The 17500-nt window shown below is 47.5% G+C and overlaps 3 protein-coding genes across 3 annotated transcripts in view; 1 reads left to right on the forward strand and 2 right to left on the reverse strand.

Annotated features, from left to right (window-relative positions):
• The window catches only part of LOC311326849 (uncharacterized protein), a gene marked incomplete at both ends in the record, with an annotated part of 3430 nt that extends 167 nt beyond the window's left edge, over positions 1–3263 (forward strand). The window contains 6 exons of the mRNA XM_084459827.1: positions 248–349; positions 792–887; positions 1164–1274; positions 1874–1997; positions 2109–2494; positions 3189–3263. Coding sequence (XP_084315953.1) covers positions 248–349; positions 792–887; positions 1164–1274; positions 1874–1997; positions 2109–2494; positions 3189–3263 — 894 coding nt within the window. The remainder of the gene's footprint in view (positions 1–247; positions 350–791; positions 888–1163; positions 1275–1873; positions 1998–2108; positions 2495–3188) is intronic.
• Positions 3264–5598: 2335 nt separating this feature from the next.
• kdelr2b (KDEL endoplasmic reticulum protein retention receptor 2b) lies at positions 5599–12150 on the reverse strand. Its single transcript, XM_084459919.1, has 5 exons — positions 11923–12150; positions 8685–8785; positions 8065–8223; positions 7688–7940; positions 5599–7014 (listed from the first exon to the last, which is right to left on the reverse strand). Exons 1-5 carry the CDS (start codon positions 12011–12013, stop codon positions 6980–6982), a joined length of 639 nt encoding a protein of 212 aa, XP_084316045.1. The 5' UTR covers positions 12014–12150; the 3' UTR covers positions 5599–6979.
• A 604-nt stretch (positions 12151–12754) lies between these two features.
• rab40b (RAB40B, member RAS oncogene family) overlaps positions 12755–17500 on the reverse strand; it is a 14418-nt gene continuing 9672 nt past the window's right edge. Inside the window, exons 3-6 of the mRNA XM_084460003.1 lie at positions 16178–16238; positions 14705–14782; positions 14219–14441; positions 12755–13934 (exon numbers count right to left, since the gene is read on the reverse strand). Of these exons, the coding sequence (XP_084316129.1) occupies positions 13639–13934; positions 14219–14441; positions 14705–14782; positions 16178–16238 (658 nt within the window). The 3' untranslated portion in view covers positions 12755–13638. The remainder of the gene's footprint in view (positions 13935–14218; positions 14442–14704; positions 14783–16177; positions 16239–17500) is intronic.

Here is a 17500-nt window from a genome sequence, read left to right on the forward strand (position 1 = left end):
GGGATGGAGAGATGGAGGGCCCTAAGTTGAGCAATATCTACATCTTTTACTACTGCTGCTACTACGACTACTACTAATACAATACGATAGCATTAAAATACAATTATTACAATTATGACATGAAAGGTGAGGGAATGAATAGGATGATTGATAGACAGTAGTACACAGTTCCATAAAGTATCATGCACTACAATTTTGGAAAAGAGGTAATGATATGTTAGTATGACTGTTTCTACTGTGTTTTCAGCTGGTCCTGGAGCTGTGTCGCTCTGAGCCTGTTGCCGACCCCCTGACCATCCAGACACACCTGGACAGGATGCAGACTCTGACACCACTGTGGGGAGCAGAGGTAAACTCCAACTTGGTTTACAGAACTCTAGGACAGGACATCGGCCAAGCTGTGGCACACATATGGCACATAGACACATGGACAGATTCATGTTTTGTTGCTCTACAGTAGGTCCTAGGTGGATTACAGTAGGTTGTGTATGGACTAGTGATTCCACGGTGAAGATTTTTTCATGACGACTGGTGTTGCCGGTAACACCGTGCATTTTACAAGCGGCTGCACTGCTTCCTCTGTGAGCAGGTTTTCTTTGAACAGTAAAATTGCAACGGCTTTTTAAGAACATTAGAAAATGGTTTGCATTAAACATAAACAGACATGGCGACTAGAGCATTTGTAGGCGACTTACAGACGCTTCTGTGAAGTTTAAAATAGTTTGCAACGTTTGCAAAGGAAAGTAAAAGAAAGAGGACTCGCGTATGGATGACAATTCTGTGTGTTGCAGGCCACTGATGGAGAGGTGGGATTGTCTGGGTCCAACTTCCTGAGTCTGATTGAGACATTGCAGAGAGAGCCTGAGGAGAGACAGCACTTCTTCCAGGTCAGTGGGGCTTGTGATTGGGTTTGGAACCAGGTCCGTGGGGCTTGTGATTGGGTTGAGAACCGGGGCTCTGGAGCAAGAGACAAAGTTAATGCTGGTATGAAAGCCTCTCCCGTACCAGGGTTTGGGTCGATTCCATTTCAGTTCAGGAAGTGAGATTCATGTAAAATGTAAAATTGAAATAAAATTGACTGAAACTCTCTCATACTATGCATGCTATCTATCTCAAAAACCTCCATGCAAGGTTCAAAGCTGTCTCTCTTTTTCCTCTCTCAGGATGTTTTCCCTGTGGAATTTGGCAAAAAGTATGACGCAGCAATCCAGACTCTGATGTGGCAGTTCTTATCCAGACTTGAGAAGACGCTTCAAGTGCCTGACTTCCAAGAGGTAGTACTACCCTCAAACAACACACTTCCAAGAGGTAGTACTACCCTCAAACAACACACTTCCAAGAGGTAGTACTACCCTCAAACAACACACTTCCAAGAGGTAGTACTACCCTCAAACAACACACTTCCAAGAGGTAGTACTACCCTCAAACAACACACTTCCAAGAGGTAGTACTACCCTCAAACAACACACTTCCAAGAGGTAGTACTACCCTCAAATAACACACTTCCAAGAGGTAATACTACCCTCAAACAACACACTTCCAAGAGGTAGTACTACCCTCAAACAACACACTTCCAAGAGGTAGTACTACCCTCTAACAACTCACTTCTCAGAGAGGAGAACATCTGTCAGTCTGAGAACATCAAATGCACTTGATAAACACACAAGGTTGAACTTTGTGTGTTTCAGGCTTGGCGTCAATTACAAGTAAATTAGATTAAATTAAAATACAAAATCAAATCTTTTGAGGGAAAATTTTTTCTTATCAATCTTAGATGAAATGATTTGAAATAACTAGACTTTAAATTCTGAATTGGATGGAATTTAAGTTGCGTTTAACTGGATTCTGGTGTGTTTGTCCCCCTGGTGGCCAGGTTGCCTCTCTGCTCAGTGAAGACCCCTCAGCCCTGGAGAAGGGCGTGGCGCTCTTGTCTCTGACCCCAGAGCTGAGAGCCCTGCTGGAGCATCACTCAGACACCATTTTGTTGGACCAGGATGGTAGGCTGTTACAGCCATAGAGATATGGAACCAGAAAATGAATTTTCATGTAAATAATAAACATTACATTTTATCCTAAGTAAGTGATCCTCTTTCTCTTTTTGTTTTCAGATGCTCAAGCTACCCTTGATGGCGACTGCATCCTCTCTGCTCTCTGTCTCCCTCCGGTGGAGCGAGTGGTGATCGTCAATGAGCAGACGCAAACAGGAACGGGTTCTCGAGCTGAGCCCTCCGTGAAGACGGAGGACGTTGAGATGGACACGGATCCACACGTGTCTGAGAATGAAAGAGAACGGAGGAAGGAGAGCAGTGAGGAACACAGTAATGACGTCCAACCCCCGGATATCTCTGAGCAGCACGAGGTGGAGGAGGTGGAGGAGGAGGCGGTTGCTGTGGGGCGTGTTGAGGACATGGGGACGGAGGGTGGACAGCCTGTGGCTGGGGGCCAGAGGGAGGTGGGGGACCACGACAGTAACCTGGAAACAGTGTATGAAACGGTGATGGTTGTCAGGGAAGATGGCACGTTGATGCCGCTCGATGTCTTGGATAGAAGACCCCAAAACCATCCTGGAAAGAGTCGTGTCAAAACCAAGAGAACGGGTACAAAGCCGACCGTGACTTTAGAGAGGCTGGACATCAGTAACATGGCCGTGCCTCCTCCCTCCAGATCAGTCAGATGGAACAAAGGCCTAAAGATGAAGAAGTTAGTAGAGCAAGAACGGAAGGCAGCTGAACAGGAACCTTCTGGAAGTAAGTCTCAAAAGACCACCAAAACAAAATATTCCAGAGCTAAATCCAAGAAGATAACCAAGACGAAACATTCTGAAAGTGGGTCCCAGATTAAACACCCATCTGAATCATGTCGGTGTGACAAGTGTGGGAATCGCTTTTCAGTCAGATCATCTCTTATCAGACACAAACAACTGGGTCGCTGTTTACCAGATGGAAAATCCACAAGGCTGCACATGATGCCGCATGTCAAGAAGCGTCTCTTTCAGTGCAGTAATTGCGAGAGGGCTTTCAGGGACAAATATACCTGGAGTGCTCACCAATTAGTTTGTCTGTTTGCAAGTCAGCAACGTGGGGAGCTTGTCTCTGGAGAGAGCAGTGTAGGGCCAGCTGTGAATCACAATGATCCACAGCCGCCCAACACTCCAGAGCCTCCAAACTTGGCACAGCCGCCCTCCCCAGGAGCACCCGGCCTGCAGCGCGACAGTGTGCTTCAACCCCCATCATCAGCAGAGGAACATGGAGAACCCATCCTGAGCACTGACTGTTTGACCACACACCTGCAGCAAGGAACTGCAGAACCCTCGTCTAGCCGATGTAACATGCAGTCCAATGAGGGGCTGACTCATTCTGATGTCTCCACCAATGAGGAGCTGTCTCACTGTAAAGTGCTGGCCAACGAGGAGCCGTCTCATTCTAATGTGCTGGCCAATGAAGGGCTGTCCCACGAAGATGAACCAATCTATCAGTGCCAACACTGTCAGAAGGCCTTCAGGAGTACTCAAACCCTGGAGAGACATTACAAGAGCTGCAAGAGTGACCGTCCGCAGTCCACACGGTTCCGACGGCATCGTCAGAGTTGCCATGTGTGTGGTAAATACGTGGTCGGTCTGGAGGAGCACCTGAGACGCCACTCAGAGCAGGGACCTCCGACCTGCCCTCACTGCGGCGAAACGCGGTCCTGCAAGAGCCGCATGCGGTTGCACATGACTCAGAGTTGCAAGGTGAGACGCGTTGGCGATGAGGAGGCGATGGAGATACTGCAGATGAAGAAGCGTCCCAGGTGTGACGAATGCGGGAAGGAATTTGCTTACAAGGCGACACTGAAGGCACACAAACTCACCCACAACGAGCTGTGCTGCGTCGAGTGCAAGAGGGTTTTCCCAGACGCCGAAACGCTAGCGAGACACGTGCTGGCGCACAAGCCGGTGAAGTGCACCATGTGTGATAAGAGATTCCACGTGATCGCCGTCCTCACCAAACACTACCTGGACGTCCACGGCTTCTCCGGCCCGTTCGCCTGCAGCCACTGTCCGAAACGCTACGCCGCCGTAGGAGCTCTGGTAAGGCACGAGAGGACCCACACGGGGGAGCTTCCATATCGCTGCTCCCAGTGTTCCAGGGGCTTCAACATGCAGTCGCAGCTCGACGCCCACGAGAGGAGGCACACGGGAGGGAAGCGCTTCCTCTGTTGGGAGTGCGGCAAGGCTTACAACACCAACCTGTTCCTGAGGAAACACATGGAGCGCCATCACAGCCCCAACCCAAATAAACCCCACCAGTGTCCCGAGTGTGACCACGCCTTCTGGAGAAAATCACACTTTGCAAAGCACATGAAGCTACACCACGAAGGGTTGAAGTTCCCATGCTCGCTCTGTGGCAAGCCACTGTGCAACGCCGCCTCGTTGGCAAGGCACATGCTGATTCACAACGAGGTGAAGCCCTTCTCGTGCTCCCACCCGGACTGCGGCAAGGCTTACACCACCAGCCTTTTCCTGAAGAAACACATGGAGCGCCATCACAGCCCCAACCCAAAGAAACCCCACCAGTGTCCCGAGTGTGACCAGGCCTTCTGGATAAAATCGCACTTTGCGAAGCACATGAAGCTACACCACGAAGGGTATAAGTTCCCATGCTCGCTCTGCGGCAAGCTACTGCGCACTGGCACCTCGTTGGCAAGACACATGCTGATTCATAACGAGGTGAAGGCCTTCTCGTGCTCCTACCCTGACTGCGATAAGGTTTTCAGATGCAAGAAAGAGCTGATCATACACACAAGATACCACACAGGGGAACGGCCATTCAAGTGCCGACACTGTGGAAAAGGTTTCCTCCAGTCCGTTCATGCTACTACACACGAGTTGACTCACACTCAGGAAAGGCCTCACGTTTGTAACGTCTGTGGAAAGTCCTTTAATAGAAAGGGTACGTTGAACAGACACCAGCACGTCCACACAGGAGAGAAGCCTTACAAGTGTCCAGACTGTGGGGAAGCGTTCAGGCGTGGACACCATCTGAAGGCTCATAAGCAGAAGCACCACTCTGAGACTTAGTTCCAGTAATCACAGACCAGTGTTTTCTGTATGTTTATCTTCAATCAATTAGCATTGATTGGCCATTTGGATTTCATGTACAGTAGTTGAATATCCCTTAGTTTTTGATTGGTTATGAAAGTCTTGTTTTATTACTGTTGCCTCTACATTACCTACATTAACAAGAGCGAAAGAAGATTGGCTGTTTTTATGTAGATTTATTCTATAGATATATGTTTGGGTCGTCCAGAAAGGACGAAATAATTTATTTACCTTGGCGCTAGTCATCCTGACAAGCGGCATATTTCTGTTGGCTTCCAAAATAAACAATGCTTGGCTAGACTAGGGCTATGGATATTTACAACAGGAAGCAGTGGTGCTCATGGAAAACACTGCCACTTTTGTCCACAGGTGTGTCTAAAATCAATACAAACTGAAAAACTCCTCGTAGCGGCTTTAAATACAAGTTCCCCCCCCCCCCCCCCTTTTAGCCATGGAGACACTGCATGTCAGAGATAGAGGCAAGGGTTTCCCATAAAATCTTTATTTGTGGTGGCAACAACATGCAAAAAAGCTATGTAAAAAAAGAAACTATTGGAATGATATCCATGAGAAGACAGAAATAAAGGCGGATGGATGTACATTTGTTAATACTCTAATCCAAGTGTCCGTATCATGCTCAAGCCCAGCATCTACAGGGGAATCGCAGTAAGCTGAACAATATGCACATCATGTAGACATTTCTGTTCATCTGAGGGATATACCACATCTGTAACCAAATACAAACCAGTCTCCAATCAAAACTGAGGATCTCTGCTTCCATAGGCTACACTCTTACCAATGAATTTACTAATTTCAGTGAATGAGGTAACGAATTACATGTCATGGAAATAGTTACAGGTGATACTGTACCGTCATGAAACCTGGTGAAGAGTCATATCAGAAACTGAATGGGAAGATGAGTTATGGACTAAATATATAAATTAAATTGAAGAAGAAGAAGCCATTTACAGCGTAGTAGAGTTCACCAGTTGTGGTTTACAGTCATTACATATTTTTGTGGATCTGTGGATGTTGGTGAACGTAAGGTTAAATAGTTGCAGGTGAATTCCAACTTTTTCAACTAGATACGTACATTAAGTATTTATAATATTGACTTCATCAGGGGTAGGTTTTCAAAAGCTGTCGCAGCAAAATAGTGCTTCTGTAGCAGACCTAGACTCAAGCCTAGCTGCTAGTTTATTAATATCACAAATGTTAATGTACATGTAAAGGATTGAATATCAAACAATGATAACTGTTATTCACTCGGGTGTGGGAAGATAAATAATGTACTACTTTGGCTCTGGTCTTTGGAAACTCACCCCGGATCAGACGGTCTGTAACTGGCCTTCCTACAGGAATGTACACTGGGGCAGAACAAGGAAACCAAAACTTCTTAAGACAAAAAAAAAAAGTTTTTCCAGCCAAAGCGCAGGGGATCCAACATCTCCACACCACGCCCCATCAAAAAGATCCAGGAAAAGGATGTACATTTATTGAGATTGCAAATACACTTACAAACGGTTGAATCCATAACCCACCAGAAGAAGTTCGCTCCAATATCTTACAGTGCCAAATCACAGGCAATTTATGTTTTCGGCTGCTTTTTGCTAATAGTGTGTCAAATCATACAGAGGGTACACATCTTTATGTAGAAAACTTTTCTTACTTTTTCTTTCTTTATACAGAATAATAAAAAAGTTAAGGCAAGATGCGTCAAACAGAAATCCGAAGGCCGTGGGGTCGGCAGGTTCAGTTCCCGCTCCCGTTCGCTCTCTGTCTCAGGCATCTTACGCTGGCGGTGGGGGGAGAGGGGTGAGGAGGAGGGGGCACGGTGTCCTCTGCCACCCCGCCCCACCCCCTCCCCTGCGAGTCTGCCAAATATCAGATCTTTGGCACTTAGGCTGGCAGACTGAGCTTCTTTCCTTTCAGAACTGAAACAGAAGAGAAGTTTTAGCACTGCTGCTCAGAGACACAACGTAGAGTGGATGTCCACCGGCAAGCTGTATGTAGCTGAACAGTGCGCTAAAGATAGTTTAGTTCAGATAGCTAGCTAATGTTAGCTAGTGCTAACGTTCGCGGTCTCCGCGGTTTTGCCAAAAACCGTCCGTCCTCGTCATCAGAACAGACTTTTACAGACTGCTCTCTAGCCCAAAAAAGTTCACTTTTGGTGCTATCAACACAGCTCTCTCCTATAGAGCCCTAGAGCTCATTACCCATTGCAAACTGAGAAAAAGGCACCAGCTGTCAAATACAGCTTACCGGTGGACACGCACCCTTAGTTTACTCTTTCCGAGGCCATAGATCTTAGTCCTCCTCATTATGACTGCACTGACACTGACTGGACTTTAGAACGCAGCGCCCCATTGAATAAGAACAGAGGTCGAGTCACGAGTTAGTCAACAGCAGGACTGATAACACTAGGCAAAGGTGTCCGGCGTCTTGTCAGCAAGGCCGCTCAAAGCTCATGCAAGCTTGCACTGTATCGTGTAAACAGTCTGCCCGCATCTTCACTCGCAACAAACCACTTCCTCACAAATAACCACAGAGTCAAGACCCCCATCAGCCTATTAACAAAAGAAACAATATTGCACCCCCACAACTCACCTTTTGTTACGTAAAGATAGAAGAAGTCGCAGTACAGGATTGTCTGAACCACCCCCGCCACGATGGCAATCATGTCGAAAAAGCCCTCAAAGTAGAAACGCCAGATCCAGTTCATGAGGTAGAGGGCACGGTAGAGACCCAAGAAGAACAGGTAGTGGGTGGTGATGGTCTCCGCCTCGCCCGTCTTGCTGATCATGAAGAGCTGTGGCAGGATGGCAACGGACTCCAGGTAGATGGAGAACGTCCACAGGATCTAGAGGACGAGGGGAGAAATTGGAAGTGTGTATAAAGGGGCTAGTGATGTCGCTGTAGGTGTGTATGTGTAATATGTTTGTGTCATGCATCTCACCACTGAGGTGTGTGTGTGTGTGTATCACCTCCAAAGGGGAGAAGTCGTGGTTGACCAGGAAGGCCAGTCCTCCGACAGGCACGACCAGGAACTCCACCCGGAAGGTGTCATGATTGCCGTCATATGTGGCCTTGAACTTGGCGTAGATCAGGTAGACTGTGGCATAAGCACAGCCAATGTAGATGACCTGAAACACACACCATCCAATCAATAAATACATATTTTCTTTGCACCAATAGAGAAATGTGCTGCCAGAGCTAAAAAAAAAAAAAAAAAAGAAAACTAAATCTAAAACTAAGCTAAAAACCCCAAGGTCAAGTTCCTCTTCATTCAACATCACATTTAAACACACAAACCATCATAACCATTACAAGCAATCATCTGAACCATCTTCCTCTAATGAAGGATGCTACTCACAATATGTGACATGTGATTTGTGGCAGTTAGCTTAGCCTTGTACTGTAGCATGACATCATCCACAGCTGGATCATTGGCTTTAAACACAAAGCTGAACGTGAAAGGAACAGTGTTCCTTTAACACACAAAGGTGTGGCAGCATGTGTTCAGCACTTCAATAGAGATAGCTAGTGTGTGTTAAGCCTCTGTGTGTAGATAGATAGCACTTTAGAAGTAGGCTGTGTGTCTCACCTTCATGGTTGTGTTGTAGAGAGATATGAAGGAGGTTAGCAGGTCCAGGTAGCGTGTGGTGAATACCAGGGCAAACAGGATCTGACTCTTCCCAGAGATACCTGGAACAACACAGTCAGTGAAGTATACAACCCTGTATACTTGTCACCACACACTACCGGTGTACACTAAGATACCAGGGAGAGGGTTCCTACCTGTTCACACACACAAATATCTGGTCACAAACAGCATAAAACCTAAACCCATCCAGACAGACCTCCAGTCAGCCTCTACCAGTCTCTCTCTCCATAGACCTCCAGCCTCTACCAGCCTCTCTCCATAGACCTCCAGCCTCTACCAGTCTCTCTCTCCATAGACCTCCAGCCTCTCTCTCCATAGACCTCCAGCCTCTACCAGCCTCTCTCCATAGACCTCCAGCCTCTACCAGCCTCTCTCTCCATAGACCTCCAGCCTCTACCAGTCTCTCTCTCCATAGACCTCCAGCCTCTACTAGCCTCTCTCTCCATAGACCTCCAGCCTCTACCGGCCTCTCTCTCCATAGACCTCCAGCCTCTACCAGCCTCTCTCCATAGACCTCCAGCCTCTACTAGCCTCTCTCTCCATAGACCTCCAGCCTCTACCAGCCTCTCTCCATAGACCTCCAGCCTCTACCAGCCTCTCTCTCCATAGACCTCCAGCCTCTACCAGTCTCTCTCTCCATAGACCTCCAGCCTCTACTAGCCTCTCTCTCCATAGACCTCCAGCCTCTACCGGCCTCTCTCTCCATAGACCTCCAGCCTCTACCAGCCTCTCTCCATAGACCTCCAGCCTCTACCAGCCTCTCTCTCCATAGACCTCCAGCCTCTACCAGCCTGTCCTCATAGACCTCCAGCCTCTACCAGCCTCCCTCTCCATAGACCTCCAGCCTCTACTAGCCTCCCTCTCCACTGACCTCCAGCCTCTACCAGCCCATCTCTCCATAGACCTCCAGCCTCTACCAGCCTCTCTCCACTGACCTCCAGCCTCTCAATCAATCAATCAATCAAAGCTTTATTTGTATAGCTCATTTCATACCCAGAGGCAACACAATGCGCTTTACAGAGAACAAGGGAGGTGGGCATACGACCCACTCTACATATTCCAGAGGGAAGCAAAAAAACAGTAATCACCCGGGGGCCAGATAAGTGAGCTGTAAACATTCTTCCCTGACCCCTCTCAACAAGGCGATGGAGCAAGCCGAGCCTATCTCTCCATTAACCTCCAGAGTCCAGCCTCTACCAGCCTCTCTCCATAGACCTCCAGCCTCTACAAGCCTATCTCCCTGTGGACCTCCATCCTCTATCCCCAGGGTCATCCAGCCACGACCTCCTTAAGATACCCGTCTCTTTCCATAGACCTCAAGCCTCTACCAGCCTCTTTCCATAGACCTCCAGCCTCTACCAGCCTCTCTCCATAGACCTCCAGCCTCTACCAGCCTCTTTCCATAGACCTCCAGCCTGCACAGACACTTCTCTCAATATGCTTGCCTGTCACTGTCCAAAATATCTCTGCTCCAGCAGACATTGAAATGCTAATGGTAGACATCAAAATAATTTTAGCCTTTACTTCCTCAACTTGTAACTAAAGTCCCTACTACCGGCCTACTACCTGTTGGGAATAGGCTGCTGATTCCCCCGTTCAACCACAAAAACAGGTTATGATGATAATATCCTCAGTAACAGTGGCTAGATTTAGCAGACAAAGGAGATACAGTAACTTAGGGAAGGCTCTGGCTAGCTGCTCGTCAGCTCTGTGAAGGATGCACTGATGCAAACTGACTCCCCACTCCTCCACTGTCTGCAGACAGGTGGCAACATGCCTCCCACGTCCTCTAGTGGGCCAGCTCACTAACCTGGTCCAGCCCAAGATAGACTCACTGAGTGCAGTGACGGGAGCTTCGTGTATCGTTATTGCAGGTGCAGGCAATAGATGGACGGACCCAACAACAGCACAAACTAACCTTTCACCCTAGCCTAGTAACCTTTCACCCTAGCCTAGGCGACAACCATAACGTAAACAAGTAGGTACACTAGCAAATCTCCAGCAACACTACGGCTATTTTTAACAACAAAATGTTGCATTTAACTTGTACGATCCTAGACGAGGATCACATTACTAGCTCTAGTACCTGCCACGTCCCTCCGAGGTCAGCCCGGGCCAGTGGGTGCAGACGAGCGGGAGGATGAATTGACCGAGTTAAGCTCACAGTTTTCCGCCACAACGGAGATGATGAGGCAGGACATACCACACACTACTATACTGACATACCACACACTATACCACCCACTACACTGACATACCACCCACTATACCACCCACTACCCGGCTTTATCTGACCCCTCGCCCGGTCGCTGCCCTGCTGGTGCCTCCTATGCCCTCGCTGGTGCCTCCTATGCCCTCGCTGGTGCCTCCTATGCCCTCGCTGGTGCCTCCTATGCCCTCGCTGGTGCCTCCTATGCCCTCGCTGGTGCCTCCTATGCCCTCGCTGGTGCCTCCTATGCCCTCGCTGGTGCCTCCTATGCCCTCGCTGGTGCCTCCTATGCCCTCGCTGGTGCCTCCTATGCCCTCGCTGGTGCCTCCTAATGCGCAGCAAACCGTCCAGCTATAACAAGCGAGATGAATGGACTTCACTAGCACTAGCATGCTAGCACTGTTCACTAGTACTAGCTAGCCTGTACTGTTCACTAACACTAGCTAGCTAGTACTGCTCACTAGTAATGAATGGGCTTCACTAGCACTATAGCTATAGTACTGTTCACTAGTAAACAGTTACGTTACGGACAACAGCGGCGCAAGTAAATACGAAGCAACACAACAACAATACCACACTGAGCACACATTCATTGTGGGTCATTTGTGGTCCAGACTGGTGATAAGAGCAGGAATGTCCGGCCTGGCGAGGCTACCGTTAGGCCATGTCTGTCTCTGCTAGCATTGCTAGCATTCAGGCTAGCCGGTTAGTGCTAGCTACTCATTGATTGCTCTTATCTACCACTAACGTTATTAGTTATCTAGCTAGTTTATTGCATCTGTGCATAAACAGGATATTCGTAGTGCTAACAAAGCGAGATGTGTTTTATAAGAGATGTGTTTATCAGAGAGGTTTTTATAAGAGATGTGTTTTATCAGAGAGGTTTTTATAAGAGATGTGTTTTATAAGAGATGTGTTTATAAGAGATGTGTTTTATAAGAGATGTGTTTTATAAGAGGTCTTCCTCACCGGCGCAGGAGCGGGTCTTCCAGATCTTGAGCAGCAGGATGATGATGGCTGCGAGGTGGGACAGATCCCCGGTCAGTCTGAAGATGTTCATGTTTCTGCGGGTTCAGGCGGCTGGGCCTTCGCTGGAGCAAAGCAGTTCAGTTCCGGGACTTGTTTCCAGCCTCTGTTATCGGTCGCTTGAGTGTAAAATCAACGTTTCTCTGGTTGTGGATGGAAAATGGCGAGTAATGCTTGACGTGGCCCGGGGACGTGGCCAGCGGGATGAGAGACGCTCCCGATGCACGCCGGGAAATGACGCTGACACACCCGTGGGGGCGGGGCGAGGGGAGAGGGTATTATATTATATATCCTAGTGCAAATCACTTGAATTATATTATATATCCTAGTGCAAATCACTTGAATTATATTATATATCCTAGTGCAAATCACTTGAATTATATTATATATCCTAGTGCAAATCACTTGAATTATATTATATATCCTAGTGCAAATCACTTGAATTATATTATATATCCTAGTGCAAATCACTTGAATTATATTATATATCCTAGTGCAAATCACTTGAATTATATTATATATCCTAGTGCAAATCACTTGAATTATATTATATATCCTAGTGCAAATCACTTGAATTATATTATATATCCTAGTGCAAATCACTTGAATCATCGAATACTGATAAATATTAAAAGATTAAGCGTAGTCAATTTCAAGGCATGTGTTATTTCCTTAATTGTACCAACATAAACATTCAATTTCAGCCATAACTTACATCTCATCAATGATACCCTGCTCAGCAATAAATACACAGGCAATTCCTGTTTGTGAAATTTATTGGAAAGTGTATAATCAATAATCATTACTGTGCAAAACAGGTTTTGTTAAGTGGCTCCGTCTGTCTTTGGTGTTGGGAGTCACCCTTGGATATTATTGTACACCGAAAACATACAAACCCGACATCATAATAACAATGTAATATATCAAACACATTCCATACAAATATAATACAATGTCACCTTCCGAGAATTGCTGGGCTGATATTCCACAATGTCTCTAGAGAGAGGAGCATTTAAAAAGTATTGTTGTGAAAAAGACTTTGTCCAGCCTGTCATTCCATTGACATGTCCACTGCCCCACATCCACAACTGGATTATACTGGCCTCTCTCTCTCTCTCTCTCTCTGTCTCTTTCACTTTCTGTCTGTCTGTCTGTCTGCCTTTCTGTCTCTGCCTCTCTCTCTCTCTCTCTCTCTCTCTCTCTCTCTCTCTCTCACACACACACACACACACACACACACACACACACACACACACACACACACACACACACACACACACACACACACACACACACACCAGGGTAACATTCCTCTCTGACTAGGATCCAAAAAGCTGTGCCATCTGTGGGGCTTGTTTCATGCCACCCACTCTATTGAAGATACTCAAGTCACTTGGAGATTAAAAGAAGCTTTAGTGGACTTAAACCAATATATATATATTAGCATATAAGCTTGCTTGGTTTGTTAAGAGAGTGTCCACAGTCACCCCTGGACCTGGCACATCTCCAGCCCTGCTTTCACAGACCACAGATTCGGGGGCCGAAACTCAGGTTTATGCTATAGCACAGCTGCACTGAGCTCTGACCACTTCACTGAGCTATGACCACTTCCTGTCCCCCCCCCAGCGACAGCTTCCTGTCCTGCCTCCACCCTGGCTGCTAGGAGACCTTGCAGCTGTTGCGTGCGCAGCCCTGGGTCGGGCTGAGCGGCGGGCGGAGAAGTTTGGGTTTTTTCAGCAAGGCCCCCCCTGTCCTCTTCATGCTGCGGTCCGCTGCGTGGGCGTTGGCCGTGACGGAGTAGGAGCGTCCGTGCATCATGCGCGCATTGAGGCCGTTGGCCACAGAGAAGGACTTGAGGTGTGACTGCAGGGCCTGGGGGAGGGGCAGCTTGTCTACCAGGTGAACGGGGGTGCAGGACACGATGGAGCGACAACACAGGTCCTGTAGACTCAGCACTGAGGGAGCGGGAGAGGAGGGGGAGGACAGAGACTCCATGACACCAAGAAGTCGTTTTACAGATATCAATTTAACACCACAAGGGGGCGTGCTTGTCCAGAGCAGAGAAAAACAGGTGGATAACAGTATGAGCTCACTGTCCACTGCTGAGATTGGACAAGCACCCGTCCCACACACACACACACACACACACACACACACACACACACACACACACACACACACACACACACACACACACACAAACACACACACACACACACACACACACAATTCCACACACCTCTGTTGGGCCTCCACAGTCTCTCCATGCCATGCCTGATCAGCACGGTCCTGGCCAGCTCTGTGAAGGACTCGGTGATGTTGAAGTTGCACAGGGGGCTGACCTCAAAGAAGGTGACCTTTAACCTCTCGGCGTACAGCTGGGCCTGCTCAGTTGTCACCTGACGCTTGTAGGCCAGGTGCAGGCGGTTTCCCACCAGGATTTTAGGCACTCCAGGTGCATGCTGGGGGAAAAAAGGTGGAGAAAGTGAAGTGGAGGAGAGGTGGAAGAAAGGTGGATGAGAGGATCTGTGCCAGGGCTCGCTATAGTGGGTGCAGGGTTGCCCGTGACCAAAGTGAATGCCACGATACCCAATCGCTCATGTCAGACATGAATTAGCTTCGAAACAGCCCGAACATTTCTGACTTGCCATCCAGAAATACCATCCTAGCACTAGCCCAGTTCTATTGGAGAAGAAGGTTGGACTGACAAAGGAAGCGGTCTTACCTCATCTATCTCCTTGATCCACCTGTCAATACCGTCAAAGGACCAGCGATTGGAGATATCATAGACTAGGATCACTCCCTGAGCCGGAAGGGGAGAGATAGAAGGAAGGAGAGAGATAGAAGGAAGGAGAGAGACCGGTAGAGGAAGAAATTGAGAGACGAACAGATAGGTAGAGAGAGAGATGGACAGATAGGTAAAGAAAGAGAGAAGGAGTCCATAGTGAGAATGTGTGGGTTTCAACAGCATCAAGTTACCATCACAATGTCAGGCTTGAATTTCTCATACGTTCAGAAACTTTCACAAGAAATCTGACCTGTGTGTGTGTGTTTGTGTGTGTGTGTGTATGTGTGTGTGTGTGTGTGTGTCAGGGTTAAAGTGTTCCAAACAACAGGAGGGGTTTGTGTTTGATTTTGGTAGAGTGAGGTAAGAGCAGAGTGAGATGCAGAGTGCTTAGGTTGCAGGTCACACACACGGGAAATGAAATGACCCATTCCTGAGTAAACGCAACAAGCTGCGGTGGCGTCACTCCAACGGCAGTTATGGTTTGTCACTCAACTAGCGATGCCAGCAAGGTTTCCTGAGGACGGAGAGGTTCCAGAGCTGGTACAGCTGTTTTCACTGAGTGGTGAGAGTTTTGACTTCCTTGTTTGAATGCTGACAATTTACACACACACACACACACACACACACACACACACACACACACACACACACACACACACACACACACACACACCTCTCTCTCTCTCTCTTTCAAACTTAGATAATTGCAGCAGTAATGAGCCTGACTAATGACTAACAATAATACCTTTATTCATACAGTCCCCCCAGAAGGTGAGAACAATTCTTTGTAACCCTGTCTCATTGTTGGGTTGGGTCGACTCTATGATTCTGTCTCAATTAGTGTTTCAATCCATTATCCTGCTGTGGAAACACAATAACTAATGAGATGTGTGATAGGCATATATAGGCAGCCATTCAGTACACACAGTTCTGGCATCGGGTCCATTTTGTACAGGGCATTCTGGAGTTGGAGGACATTGTTGAGGGTTAGAGGGGATTCTTTTGAAAGCTTTTATGAACCCTAAGCTCTCTTCAATCCGGCCTCCTTCCTGATGTGTTAGGTGGTACAGTAACACCTATAACTGCTGTATAAAGATGTTCCAACCTGACCAGTGTCTTCGCTGATGGACTAAAGAAATCATGTACTTTAGTTGTTCTTTGCCATCATACAGGCAGGTCCAGAAAGTATGTGATCCACTTACATGAACTCTCTGAGAAATCACGTGAATTACTGTAGAGTGTCTCTATTCCAAGATGAAGTCAACAACGGGGATTTTCTGTAAGGAACCGGACGTTACCTCTGACCACGTTTCAGGACTACAAAATACACTTCGGTTCTCTACTCATCTGCAGATATACTCCTTTGGTGAACCTTAACATGAACACACACACACACACACACACACTTACCTGCGCCCCTCTGGAGTAGGATCTGAAGATGGTGCAGAAGCGCCCCTGGCCAGAGGTGTCCCTGAAACACACGGTTCAGAGGTCAATCAGCTGTCAATCAAACTGACTCACCTCTGACATGCTTTGAGAGTATAAAGATGGGGGGGGGTCAAGAGGTCAAGCTCTTAGCTGAATTGGGGCTGTAATGATGCCATTTACCCTCCATATTATCGGTCTTAAAATCAATAATACACATGAGTACTTGCAGTATTTCAGCCTACAGGGTGGACATAGAGGGAGCAGTAGTGAGTTTCAGCAGGCCTGAATACCAGAGCAGGGTTTGGTTTGGCAGACTGCTGATCTGTGCTCAGGAGAGAGCACAAGCTGACGCACCACCAAGAAATTTTGCAAGCTAGAGGCGCTGACTAAAGAAACAATAAATGTACAAAAATCAACAAAGTCACACAGCTATATTTGCCCCTAACCGTTCAAATGATGAACCACCAAAGTTCAGCGTCTTCCTCAGGGTTACATGAGGGCATCATCTTGCCCTGGGCCCAGACTGGGCCTCTCTGCCCCCCTTAGAACATACATCTAGACACACGGCTGACTGGACTCAGCTGTGCAGCTGGGATTTGATGTGATGGGATGTTGAAAGGCCGCAGCACGCGCGCCCCCCTCCCCAACCCTGTTGGACGAATTCTCATTTGGTCACAAATAACAACAGATTTCTCTAGAGATCCTGCAACTGGGACCGTTTCTCAGAGCGAAGGTCAAGGCTAATGGTTGGTCCAGGCATCTAAAACACATTCTTAGGGCTAGGGTTTGTGAGTTTAAAGGGCTCACTCCACTTTTTCTTCACTCTGCTAAATTACTTAATAAGATTTCGGTCTCATCTCGGATTTTACTCTTGTCTCGATCTCGGACACAGAGGACTCTGGGTTTTATTTCAACACCAGTCAAGACCACAACTCTGTGAATGTCTGTGCATTGTCTCATTTATTTGTTAACATCATTACTGTGATTGGATGTTAAACTCCCCGATTCAAATGCAACCAATAACCTGTCACTAATTTGAAAAAATGTAAAGGCTGTGTCATCAAGCCACCTCCTGCTAAATACCTGCTAAATATTGTGATGCTACACTTACAGAGACTGCTGGGACCACGTCTAACTTTTATTGTGTGTGTGTGCGTGCGTGCGTGCGTGTGTGTGTGTGTGTTCTTCATTTGGTAAAGCAGAGTGTGTGGTCTGTTGGTTGTGCTGGGATATTTTGCCAGGAACAAAATATTTTAGGGTTACAAAAATCCTAGGGCTCCGGGCCTGATCTTGGTCTTGACTCGG

This window comes from Borostomias antarcticus (genome assembly GCF_949987555.1).
Source record: "Borostomias antarcticus genome assembly, chromosome: 29".
In the NCBI taxonomy this organism is placed as follows: domain Eukaryota; kingdom Metazoa; phylum Chordata; class Actinopteri; order Stomiiformes; family Stomiidae; genus Borostomias; species Borostomias antarcticus.

What these genes read in the sequence shown, in the direction of transcription:
- kdelr2b (XM_084459919.1), bottom strand. Translation starts at nt 12,013, where the DNA reads ATGAACATCTTCAGACTGACCGGGGATCTGTCCCACCTCGCAGCCATC. An exon ending in GAAGACCCGCTCCTGCGCCG is followed by an intron (nt 8,786 to 11,922) that starts GTGAGGAAGACC and finishes GTGTTGTTCCAG; the next exon opens with GTATCTCTGGGAAGAGTCAG. An exon ending in TCTACAACACAACCATGAAG is followed by an intron (nt 8,224 to 8,684) that starts GTGAGACACACA and finishes TGTGTGTTTCAG; the next exon opens with GTCATCTACATTGGCTGTGC.